General features: G+C 43.3%; 1 protein-coding gene across 1 annotated transcript in view; it reads right to left on the bottom strand.

The window, feature by feature from the left end:
- Positions 1–12,775, bottom strand: part of Il20ra (interleukin 20 receptor subunit alpha) — a 40,244-nt gene extending 27,469 nt beyond the window's left edge. Inside the window, exon 1 of the mRNA XM_021174991.3 lies at positions 12,417–12,775. Within this exon, the coding sequence (XP_021030650.1) occupies positions 12,417–12,513 (97 nt within the window). The 5' untranslated portion in view covers positions 12,514–12,775. The remainder of the gene's footprint in view (positions 1–12,416) is intronic.
- Between the last annotated feature and the right edge of the window lie 548 nt (positions 12,776–13,323).

The raw sequence follows: 13,323 nt of genomic DNA, 5'->3' as shown, positions 1-13,323 counted from the left end.
TTTCTTTCTTTCTTTCTTTCTTTCTTTTTCTTTCTCTCTTCTTCCTTCATTCCTTTCTTTCTTTCTTTCAAGATTTATTTATTTATTTATTTATTTATTTATTTATTTATTTATTTAATGTGTATGAGTACACTGTAGCTGTCTTCGGACACACCAGAAGAGGGCACTGGATCCCATTTTGGTTGTGAGCCATCATGTGATTGCTGGGACTTGAACTCAGGACCTCTGCTCCAGCCACATCCCATCCCATCCCTTCTTTTTAAAGACCCCCCCCCAAGAGATACATTTTACCTTTTACCGTGGGAAGATGCTAAGAAAGTGTTGGACTCTGCATTAGAAGGTGAGTTTTCACCAGACCTACGGGTATCTTAATCTTGGAATGTTTAGCCCCAGTCTGAAGAGCTGTGAGAAGTCTGTTTCTGCTGTTTAGAAGTCTCCTGCCTGCGGTGTCTTTCCTAGCACCCTGAGCAGATGAAGAGACTTGGTTTTTGAAGGAAACAAGGAGCTCAGTTTAATCTACAAAACAGCTCTGAAATGGAGCCCTGCGCCTGCACTCGGGTCCTTCCAAAAAGAAGGTAAAACTGAGACTTGCGACTCTAATACAGTTTCATTATTTGATTGGCTGATTGACTGATACTGTGGTACCTGGGGTTGGACCCAGGGCTTTACACTCTGCTGCTCCACCCTTCAGAATGGGTGAGGCTACAGTCATCCACCACTGTGCCTGGGTCTGGTAGGTGGGTTTTATAAAATGCAGCTGTTACAATGCTTCTAAGAGTTGTCTATGATGTGGTTGTCTAGGTATGGCAGAATAATATGCTATTTTGTTTCCTCATGATCTCAAAGCTAATACCCAAAACATTACTTATGTTTCAGTTTAGAGGCTGGAGAGATGGCCCAGCAGATAAGAGCACTTGGGGCTGTTGCAGAGGACCAGAGAGCAGTTCCTATCACCTACACCAGGGCAGCTCAGAACTGACCGTAATTCCAGCTCTAGGAGATCTGATGCCCTTATCTGGGTTCTGAGGGCAACCTGCAGCTGTGCATGTTCAGGTGCATGCCTGCATGTGTGTGAGAGATAAATAAATGTTTTTTTAAATGTTGCAGTTATTTTAATACTTGAGAATAAAAGGTATTTTCATTTTGCTATGCTTTAGAAAGTAAGAAGGTATAGATAGATTCATGCCTGCTGCGCTCTCAAAAGATGCATTTCCCCAAGAGAAAGCACAAAGAGCCAGAGCGAGGAGATTTTGGGATTCCTCATAGTTTTCTCCTTTGAACTTTCAACATTCTTACATTTATATTAAGGATTAACATGTTCAACAAGCAACAGGAAACAGACTGAGACAAGGAGGGACCAAATGCAGCCACTTCTGGGGACTCTGTGAGACCAAGTTGCTAAAGCCCGTGACTACCTACAAAAATCTCAACCTTGAGGACATCCTGCCCAGTCTTGCCCAGGGGGAAAAATGTTCCCAGATGCTCAAGCCCATTCTGTTTCTCTAAGCTGGCACAAGAAAGGATCACATGGCTCTGAGTTATTTAGCAGAGTGGGACAGCATGTCTTAACGTCTTTGAGTACACCACATGACAAATGCATGCATTGTTGGGAGTCAAGCCATGCAGCGACCTGTTATGCTGACAGAACCATGGCATTGGTGCAGACCCCAGACTCACTTGAGCATCTCAGCTGTGGTGAAACTGCTTGAGCCACCAAATCTTTGTAGTTTGATGTTTAGCTTGAAGTCATCTGGGTGTGCTTATATGGCACACAGAAACAGTGTGACCTGAAGTCACCTGGGTGTGCTTACATGGCACACTGGAGCAGTGTGACCTGCAGATACCCGGCAGCTCTTTGATTATCATTTGAATGAAGGAAGAACAGCCCATGATAAGTGGCTGGTACGGACTGTAAACTCATTTCTCAATAGGGAAACACCTTAGTAGGCATGTAAGGGAAAACACAACACAACTCGAAACAAATCTCTCAGCCCTGAGTGAGTTGGCTATTTGTAGGAAATAAGGTTAAAGGCGCTGAGTACAAAATGCACCAGAGGGTGATTAGCCTATTTCAGGAAGTAAAAAGACATAATAACTCCATCTTAATCTCCAAAGAACAAAACAGGTAGGACTGCTTTCAAGTGAGTTATGTGAAACACTGGTGTGACTTCAGGGTGCTGGAAGCCAAGGAGTTTTTCTGTTGCAAATTGTAAACCATTTACCAAATATATTAGCGGCTTTCTCCTCCTCTCCCAGCTAATTGCATACTAAGTATCCATGAAAAATAAGTCCTAACAGTGTTTTATGACTCAGTACTTAACTGGGAAGAAATATACACATTACCTAGCTGTATGCTTTGGTGTTAACATCAGTTCCTTTGAACTTGGTTTTCTTCCAGCCACCCCTGCTGTTCTTTCTGAGTCCTCTCTGTTTTACTTGTGTGTGCCTCAGTTTCTCTGACTTGTTCATTATATAAGGCACTGCAACTTACTATATCCCATTGGCTGCTGATAATTGTTTTCACATGCGCAGGTCAGAGATGTTCTAGATATGCACTGGAGCCTACACCTACACCTATTTTTTTTACCACTCAGTAAGCATACTCTAAGCAAGCTACTTAACTTTTTGTCTCAATTTCTCCACTTGCAACAATGTAACAATCAACCTGCCTCTTGGGCTTGTTTCTAATTAAACAATATTCTTGGCAGAGCATGGCACGAAGAAAAAGCTGAATAAAATAATTGTTAGCTTGGCATTATCCTCCGTAGTGACTATTCTCATTTTATAGCTGGCTGGATGGGAGATTAGGGAGGCTGTATGACTAACTCCGAGGAACTCAGTTATTTGGCAGATGCAGAAGCCCAAGTGTCCTTGGCTCTGTTTGCTAGGATACTCACCCACTGCCTCCAGGAATACTCCAAAGAACAGTGTTGTGGAATTAAAAATTATGGGATCAGTCTATTTTGCATGTTAAAGAGGGTAGTTTCTAAGAGCAGAAGAAAGTCAACAGAATAAACTATGTCTTTGAAGTTTTTGTGGTAGAAAACCATAATCATAATTCATTTAATGAGGCAGAGTGGGGGGTTAATTATGATAGGCACCGAGGTGTACACATAAGGTTCCCTTCTCACAGAGCAGCTATTCTGAGTCTGGAGCGTTACCCACCACTATTTACGATTGGGAAACCTGACTATTAGCTATCATTGGAACAGAGATTGCTATGGTAATCTACAGAATACTTGAGCCCCAAATAATGACAGAAGAGACAGGGACAATGCAGTGACATCGATGCCTATGACAGTGATAATGATGCTGTAAGCATCGCTCAGTAGGACGGGAGAGGAGGGTGACAGGATGTTCACCCAGAATTCCATCCACAACACCCTCCTGCCTTCCTGCTTTCTTTCTCCATAATGTGTACATTTACATGGGTTAATGGAGGGTAAGTCACTCAGAGAAACAAACAGGCAAAAAAAAAATATTGGCATTATTCTGTTTAGTCACACCTCAATATGCAAGTCTATGTGCTTAAACATGTTTTTATGCATTTTGAAGCAAGTAGAATTTCAAATAGAGACTTGTTTCCCCCACCCCCCAATGACTATCTTGGAATCTACCCATCAAAGACAGTCTCTCCAAAACAGTTTAAGAGGCTTATGCCTGTCCTGATGGCACTGATTAGCTCGGGGCATCTGGGGTATTGTTCCTGTTAGTAACAGTGTTTTTATAAGTAGCTGCTCAACATGTAACAACAACAACAACAATAACAACGGCAGCAGTAACAACAAACCCAGTCTTTGAATTCAACAGTGTAGCATTTTACAGCTGATTGTCCAAGGTTCTTAAAAGTGGTGTGAATGCTTTGGAAACTGCAGTTTGCTCCCCAAAGATTCAACTTAGTCACTAACTGAGATTCCTGGACTCATGTATGTTGCGCGCTACCTGCAACTCTGAAGAAAGGGAATTTAGGATACTCCCTCTTGAGAGGTTCTGTGCACAACCTGCCCCAGGGGCCTCCTTGGAAACGGCTGAGGTTAATCTGAATCTACCGACTCTGTTGTCTGCTACAGACCTGGCCCTTTGTCACTGCATCTCCTGGATTATCTTCCCTTCCCTTCTTCTTTAGAAAAGGAGCTTTCTAAGAACCAATGACCAATCTTCCCACACTTTAGGATGTTAAAAAGAATAATAATTCTTAAACGTAGGCTGGTGTCTCTAATCCTTGATATATGCTTCTGAGAGAAAAATCTGCCAGAAAGAATACAGTGAAGGCCAACACATCTGGGATCACTACAGTGTTGGAATGAACTGTGATCGGAAGCACCAAGTTCAATTAATAGACACCTTTTAATATCAGCCCACATCTTCAACTTTACTTTTAGCTCCCTTTGAAACTTGCTCTTTCTGTTCTCAATCCTAGAGGCAGTACAATTCTTCACCGACATCACCATTGTTAAAGTCTTCAGAGAGCCAACGAGAGAAAAGTGTGGGGAAAAAAAAAAAACCAACCACAGAAAAATGTGAGGGAGCTTTAAACTCACAATATATTGAGAGTTGGAAATAAAATATAAAGTGATTTAAAGATGGAAAAGACGGACAAAAGGCAGTAGAGGGAGAGAGGGAAAAACAGACTCCTTCTCACCCCCATTTCTATCAATGAATTGTAATGAAGAATTCCTGTCTGGATTCAACACACATACACACCACACTCACACATACAGCGTGTGCATGTGCACAAATACACACATACATGCATGCATGCACGCACACACACACAAACACAGACAGACAGACAGAAAGAAACACACACACACACACTCTCTCTCTCTGTCTGTCTCTCTCTGTCCTTAATTTGAAAATATGATGATTTAGGGACGGTTCAATATATACAAGTAAATAACTACCACGAGCCATATAAATGGACTGAAAGACAAATAAAATCTCACAGTCATCTTAACAGATGCACACAAGATCTTTGACTGCTGAAATGAAGCACAGTCCAAGCCTTGTACCATGTTGTTTTAAGTTTCAAGAAAGTCACCAATAGAGTCTACTTCTGTTCACTCTTGATTTAGATTTTGAGGAAGTGAAGCTGACAGACAGATTTCAGACTGTCTAATTGAACACCATGGAGATAGCCATTCCAAGCACTGTTAGACAAGACATTCCTATAGACCAGTGATTCTCAGCCTTCCTAATGCTGTGACCCTTCAATACAATTCCTCATATTGTGGTGACCCCAACCATAAAATTATTTTTGTTGCTACTTCTTAACTGTAATTTGCTATGGTTATGAATTATAATGTAAATATCTGTGTTTTCTGGTGGTCGTAGGTGACCCCAAGGAGGTCAGGACCCACAGGATGAGAGCCACTGCTATAGGGTGACTCCCCTTTGTAGTGGCAAGCTGGTGCCTTGTTGTTTCTGAGAGTGAGCGAGATGAGGGCAGACCTTTTTAGAGTTGAATTATGCCTCGGGAAATCTGTAGAGCTAGGCGCAATAAAATGAATGGGGCTCTACTTGCTGTGCATCCCTCGAAGAAGGCTGGCTTACTGAGGTGCTTATACAATTTTGCAATATTCAAGAAAAGGAAAAAGTCAGTATAGAAGCAGGCAGCTAGATGATATTTCATGGGGAAGAATCCACAGCCAGTAGCAGTTCCCTAGAGTTGCCATTGTAATGTACCACAAAGGGGGTGGCTGTAAGATATAGAGAGGCACTTTTGGAGGCTAGACATCTCAAATCAAGGTGTCCTCTGGCTGTTCTGTCCTTGAAGGTTCTTGGGAGGCTCTCTCATCCCTTCCAGTTTCTGGGGCTTATGGGTTTTCTGGGCTTATGGTGGCTGTAACTTCAACCTTTGTACATCTTTGCTTCCATGGGACCTTTCAGAGTTCTCTTGTCTTCGGGTAAGTGCACCAGTGTGGCCTAAATACAGACGACTGGGTAATGAGGTCTTTTAAGTTATACCCACAAAGACTCCGTTTCCAAATATATTAAGGGGCCATGGATGGCCTGGGTTTTCAGAGACCCTAGCACCAACCATCGACTGCTGCACTGACAGAGTTGGAACTTTCCCAGAAATAGGATGTAAACTGGGCCAATGAGCCACCCACTTCACACTTATTCATTAAAATTAGCAGGGCCTTTCAAGAACTCTGTTGACTCAGGAAGTGGGACATGGCATCTTTATTAAAAACCACAGCTAAGCACATGCACCTTTCCCTAACTGTTTGCGGTTTGATTCAGTGTACTGATGCTACAGAGAGCTGCAGACCACAGTGACTTGTTCTGCCAATGACCTGGAGGTGGGTCTGTACCCACAGAACTCCTAACTCCTACCCACTGAGTAACCACCACTTTCAGAAAGAACACCCTCTGCCATGCTGCCGTTTCTTTGTTCAGATGTGTTTTGTAAGTAAGAAATGTATGTGAAAAAGAACATTAGTACCAGGTAATTTAGAGATAGAATTCGCTTAGTGTAAGATTTACCTCCTTTTGGTTTTATGGAAATATTTAAATTAAAAAGATTAGTGTATATTAAATTGTAAATATTTGATGTAATATTTGCATTATATTTGTATATTATTTCTAAATATTTAGGTTTATAAATATATAAAAATCTATGTTATATAATATATTTATGATATATGAATATCTGATGTAAAATATAGAATTAAGACAGGAAACTTTTATTTGCTGAATTTATATGCATTTTTCTAAAGGCACCTAATATTTCTTTTTCTGTTAAGACGTGTTTATCTTCTGTTGTATCTTTCCTTCTGATCTACGTAGGAAGAATTTGACATGGTACATTGTCCTAGTTCCCTTTGTACCATGGTGACAGGGACACCCAGCAGAAGAATTTAGGAGAGGAAGGTATTATTTTGCATCAAGATATTTTGGAGGGGTTTCTGCTTATGGCAATGGGAGGTTGGAGGGGGCAGCAGCTCTGCCTGTAGAGGCAGAAACATTAAGGTAGCTGCTGTCTACCTGGCACAGACCAGGAAGCAGAAACAGTAGGCCAGAGCCAAGGACAGGAATCTGTCCCCAGGGATCGACTTCTGCTGGCCAAGCTCACTCCCTAAGCAGACAGCCTACAGACTGGGGAGGAGCATTCAAGACATGAGCCTGTGTGGGACATTTCAGATTCCAACTGCCACCAGCATACATTGTAGTAAGACTTTTCCTACAGGAGGCCACCAGCATACATTGTAGTAAGACTTTTCCTACCGGAGGCTCGCCCTTGCGCTCTGACTAGAGCAGATGTCCTGTTTTATGTTTCTGTAGATCTTTTTCCTCAGTTCTGGCATTTGCACCCTAATATTTCTGTCTTTTTCCGAAGACTACATGAAGAAAGAATCTTTTGCTTGTCAGTTAGGAGTCTAGGACAGTTCCTATGTGTGTAAGTGAATGACACTGAATGAATGAATGAATGAATGAATGAATGAATGAATGAAAAGACACCAAAGAAAAATTATTTAAAAAAATTACACTGAGGACATACTTCAATTTTTTTGAGAACACAAAGTGGATGTATAAAACACTAAGTCCATTGTGTGTAATCTGACCACCTCAAATTCTTTATTCCTCTGTACATGAAAGTCTATTTTGCACTTAATATCTATGAAATATTAACTGCAGAGATGCAGCAATATCTTTTTGTGCATATATATATATATATATATATATATATGTATACACACACACATACATATATATTGGTTATTTTACTTGTTTATATTTCAAATGTTGTCCCGTTTCCCAGTTTCCCTCTGCAAGCCCCTATTCTCTTCCCCTCCTCCTTGTCTCTATGACGGTGCTCCCCCCACCCATCTACCCATATCCCTCTATGCTGGGGCAATGAGCCTTTACAGGACCAAGGGCCTCCCCTCCCATTGATGCCCGATAAGGCCATTCTCTGCTACATCTGAGGCTAGAGTCATGGGGTCCCTACATATGTACTATTTGTTTGGTGGTTTAGTCCCTGGGAGCTCTGGGGGATCCAGGTTAGTTGAGGTTGTTGTTCTTCCTATGGGGTTGAAAACCCCTTCAGCTCCTTCAGTCCTTCCCCTAAATCTTTCCTTGGGATTCCTGTGCTCAGTCCAATGGTTGGCTGTGAGTATCTGCATCTGCATTGGTCAGGCTCTGGCAGAGCCTCTCAGGGAACTGCTATTCCAGGCTCCTGTAAGGAAGTGCAGGAATCTTAGGAGCTAGCTGATGCTGATGCAGATGCAGAAAGGTGAATGCCATCGTCTGTGCTGAGAGCACACTGTGGCACTCCTGTGTGCTGATGGTGTGAAAAATAAAACAGAAGCCCTCATATCTACTCTCAGCTTTTGCAGTGCAGTGTGCTTCCCAGCCTGACACTTCTGCAAGACTTCCTTTCAGTGGTGGACACAGACCACAGGAGATATTAAAGAGGAGAAGCTCCTGTGTATGCAGCTGGGAAGCAGTCTCCCTTTTCTCACTATAGACACCATCTTTCTGTCTGTGTATAGACCTTGGGGTACATGGTAGATGTTGAGAGTTGAGTTGTACTCAGTATCTTACAACCTTAATTGGAAACAGGACCTTTCCAGTCAATGCTCACTTGAAATTCTTACAACACGGGAAGACACGAACACAAATGCAGACAGACACACAGAATCTTCAAGAAGACCATGTGGAGGTACACAGAGAGGTGGCCACTTGCAGGGGGGAATCAGACAAGGTGGTGATTGGGGCAGTATACTTAGGAACACTTGACACTGTCAGCAACTGAAAGCTGGAAGCTGGTCTTGTAGTAGAACCCCTCCCCCCCCCCCCCAGTACTTAGGAAGAGCGAGCCTGCCAGCACGAGGTGCCTAGACTTCCAGTTTCCACAACCGTGAGCAATAAAGCTACGTGTTTTAAAGCCACACGGCTTGTCGTCCTTTGTTATGACTGCTCTAAAACAATTAATGTGGTTATCTATTTTCTCCGAAAGAATATCTTGTTTATTTAAGAGAATTCTGTAAGAACTGCCAGGTTAATCGGAAGCAAGAAGGCGGAGGCGGATGTAGGGAGAAGTAGGGAAGGGGGGAATTTAACTGGTGAAAACATGTAAACAAGTGTGCCAAAAGTATTCATTGCAGACAAAACGTTTTCGTTCTTTAATTGTGTGGGAGGAGACTGACTCTCCATCTACAGAGGAAGCTGGGAACATACCTATGAGAAAACGAAGTGTGACTGGGGCAAGCCTGGGCAGCACAGGGTATTTATTCTCACCCTCTGTGCTACACAGAACTGGCTACACAGCACAGGGAGTGGGTAGAGTCGTGAAAGCCGCCATCTTGGTGGCTGGCTCAAGATGGAATGTGATAACCGCCCTCAAAAAGCAGGAAGAACTCTGTACAGATAACATTTAAAATCATTTAACACTTTCCTTCGGAAGAGTGCCTTGGTTGTACAAACACCCCACCCTCACAGACATCAGGAATTCTAGAGAGAACAGTAAACCCTACTTTCTTTCTCTGTGGCTCAAAGAGGCAAGCAGCAAGTCACCTCTGCTAGGCAGACAAAAGTGTACTAGTATGCAGTTCTGCGTCTGGCCAGAGTTTGTCTCACAGAAGAGAAAATAGATGAGAAGAGGGCCCCTGTAGGTTGCAGAAATTATGGCTCAGGGAAGGACAGCCTGGCCAGGTTTTTCGTTTAGTAAGGTAGCCATCCCATCAAACTCTGCAGGAAGTCAGCCCAAGAAGACACAAATGTTTTTTGGAGAAACCATGAAAATAACACAGCGAAAGGGGGCGTGGCACAATGTCATGTAAGAGGCTGTGAACAGAGAGTGGAAAAGAGGCTGCAGTTATGGTAACTGCCTCCTGGATCAGAACACATACTCCTTATCCTGCGGGACCTTTCAGCTCAAAATAGACACAGAGAATGGATGAGAACAACAAGGAGCACGTGTTGTGCTGTCTATGGAAGGCCTTTTTTAGTGTGGGCAAGGCATCTTGCCTGTCTGGGTAGCGAGTTTCCTGTGAGACTTGCTCAAACAGGGGACAGGTAATGAATTACCCCCTGATGTTGCAGGGGTAATTCAAAGAAGCAGCAGTTGGGTAGGATGTCCAGTTAAGACCTATGAAGTCTGGCTTTCCACTTAGGAAATTAAGGGAGGACACAGTGAAGTGGAGTTAGCCAGGGTAGATGAGGGAGGGCCATTCTATCAGAGGGAACTGCGAATATGGATCCTGGACATTTGGCTTGCTCTGGGAACTTGGTAAAGACAAGAAGGGGAGTAATTAAAGTAAAGAGAGAGAGTGAGAGAGAGAGAGAGAGAGAGAAAGAGAGAGAGAGAGAGGAAGGAGGAGGAGGAGGAGGAGGAGGGGGCAGGACACATAGAACACTGCAGGATTTAGAAAATTGCAAAAGCAATGGAAGCCTTTGTGGTGTTGAACAGGGCCATGTTGTCTGAGGAATTCACTGTTCCCACTCCTATAGGCTTAAAGCGTCTGTTTACATAATGGTGATCATGGATCCTCTTCTTTGCGGAGATACAGAAACGATGCACAGAGAAGATGACACAGGAATGATCTTTAGGATGGAGGGTAATAGCCCATAGGATGAATCTGGTAAAACCTCTGCCCAGAGAGGCAGGGAGTCATTAATAGTGTTACGTAATGTAATCCTTAGGGAACAATGGGGACATTCAAAATTCCTGTAGTGGTTTACCTTAAATGAAACATCAACATGTGTATACAATGTTGATGCCACATGCAATGTTATTTCTCTTTGGGTGTCCTGGGATAATTCAACCTGATCCTATCAACACTATCTTGTATAGCTCTGAATTTTGTGCAAAAACAGTCCCAAAGTTAAACTATTATCTATTCATGAATGCTAGTGTTATACAGTTCTTAAAAGTCCATATTCACTCAGAAGTGCAGATTACCCATGGGTTCAGTGGTTAAGTGTAGGAACGGTATCCAAGCAGCTAATATACCTTCTAACTGGTTTTCCTGTATTCATGAAGTACGTGTGGAGGTCGGTCCCATGCTAAATGCTGGGTCTCATAGATCAAAAAAAAAGCGCCCAGTGGTGTGTGTGTGTGTGTATGTGTGCGTGTGTTTGCTTTAGATTTTGATGTTAAGTTAGAAGTATTGCTGCCTTCTAATATCATTTTGCCCAGTTAGTGAGCAAGTTTTATTTCTCAGATTAACACCAAGCAATTCAGTATGGTAGCTCTATTGCACACATTGTATGCAGAGATCTTCCCTTAATCATTCATATAGATGTATATGTATATGATATGTGTGTGTATATGTGTGTGTATACATATGCATGTCTCTCATCCCCCTTGATGACCGTACTTAAATCTCTGTCTAGACCTTTTATAATAAACTTCAACTGTGCTTTAAAAACAGAAACCGAATTCATATCAGGGATATTTGAATAAGCCTTTTCACATTTGGCTTATCTTGGATTATTAAAATATAACCATATACTTGCATAAATTTAGAACTTAGAAAATGATCTTCTTGTATAGACTACACGCTCAGAAACCGCTCCAAGGCCAGCGTGCATGCTTCCGGCCTCTGAAAGGCAGTGAACGTCATGTTTTCTCTGATTGAGGTCTCAGGGCAACTTTCTTTCCCCACTCGCTGGTTTTTCCAGGCTGGGGCACAGGTGATTGAATCAATTTTATAAAATTACAATCGATATTTTGGGAAGCTTTGTGGCTGTTGTCTTTAATTGAAACCATGAGATACCTTGCTGAGATACCTTGCTTTTTAAAGAGTATGTTTTTATATGGCAGAAAAACAGAAAGAAAGAAAAAAAGAAAGAAAAAGAAACTTTTAAAAAGTGAATCCGCGCCGGGCGTGGTGGCGCACGCCTTTAATCCCAGCACTCGGGAGGCAGAGGCAGGCGGATTTCTGAGTTCGAGGCCAGCCTGGTCTACAAAGTGAGGTCCAGGACAGCCAGGGCTACACAGAGAAACCCTGTCTCGAAAAACCAAAAAAAAAAAAAAAAGTGAATCCGCTTGGCTTTCTGAATTCCAGCGGTTACGGTTTAAACTTTAAAACTACAGAGAAACTCTTTCTAGTGCTTTATGTCTTAGTGTTTTATGCGTTGTTATTTCTCAGAAGTACGTATACACACGCACGCGTCAGGATTGCCAGGAGAATGGGATGTGACTTACCCCTTTGGGGCTGATTTGGCTTTTCCAAACTGATCCAAGCTCCCACAGGCTATGAGTCTTGGACTTGCCAAGGTTTTAGTGCAAGCTGCCCCTTGCCATCACTGTCACCAGTTTCGAGGTACAAGCTTTGGGCCACTCAGGAGGGCTACGACCACCCCTGTACCCCCAGCCCCAGCTCGGATTCAGCAAGCTGGAGCCCTGCGTGGACCCTTTCAGGCTCCTGCCAGGTAGCCCTTGCCGAGAGGAGCGACTCTCCTACCTGCGTGTCCCGAAGCGGCCAGCAGCAGAAGCAGAGAGAGCAGCAACAGCGGCGGCGGGGCCGGGTGGCCCGGCGCCGGGGTCCCGGGAGTGTGCATGGGCTGTCAGCTCGGGTCACATCTCGGGAACGCGGCGTGGCTTCCCCAAGGCTCCTCTCCAACAGCGAGACCCGGGGCGATGGAGCCCAGAGTCCGCTGTGCAAAACCAGCTCCCCCTGCAGGGAGTCCGCGTGAGGGTGGCTGTCTGGGTTTCAGTTCTGAGTCCACAGGCTTCAAGGGGTGATGGAGGTCAGAGCCGATGTGCTCTGACTCATCACAGCAGAGTCTTATCATTCACTTGAAATGTCAGGTTTCATCCCGGAAGAAGCTGGAAGGGTGTAATAGGTACATATTTCTCAACTTACTATTACTGCTTACCTTGGTCGAGATTTCCTCCCCACAGCCCCGAAGTCAGGTATCTTTGCATTTTACAGAAGAGCAGAGGCAACCTCAAAACACAATAGAAGTCTCCCAAGTGGGACAGGGCCATCCCGCAGCTAAGAGAAAGAAAGGAAAAGCCAGGGAACACTGTGACAAAGATGTGCGAGCAGACCTCAGGGCTTCCTCCTTTCTAGGTAGCTGTAAACATTAAACACAATGCGAAAAGAAACAAATTAACCATGTACTTCAGGCATACTCTCTCTTTCCTCCGTAGACTCCTGTTGCAAATGCACAAATAAAGAGAAATAGCCCTAAAATTGGATCAACAGACATTAAGAAGAAAAGAGTCTCAATAACTAAAAGAAAACAAAACAGACGAACAAAGAGTGGTGGTGGAGGCAGTCAGAGATGCAGCCATTTTTAGAATGCCTTACACTTCTGTTTTTTTCCGGCTCAAAGAGTCCTAAAAGTCTTGTATTGGATTTGAAG

The sequence above is a fragment of the Mus caroli genome, unplaced genomic scaffold, assembly GCF_978045245.1.
Source record: "Mus caroli unplaced genomic scaffold, Mus_caroli_1 scaffold_9, whole genome shotgun sequence".
Classification (NCBI taxonomy): domain Eukaryota; kingdom Metazoa; phylum Chordata; class Mammalia; order Rodentia; family Muridae; genus Mus; species Mus caroli.
Note: the sequence above shows the minus strand (reverse complement) of the source record. Positions and strands in the feature narration are given on the sequence as shown.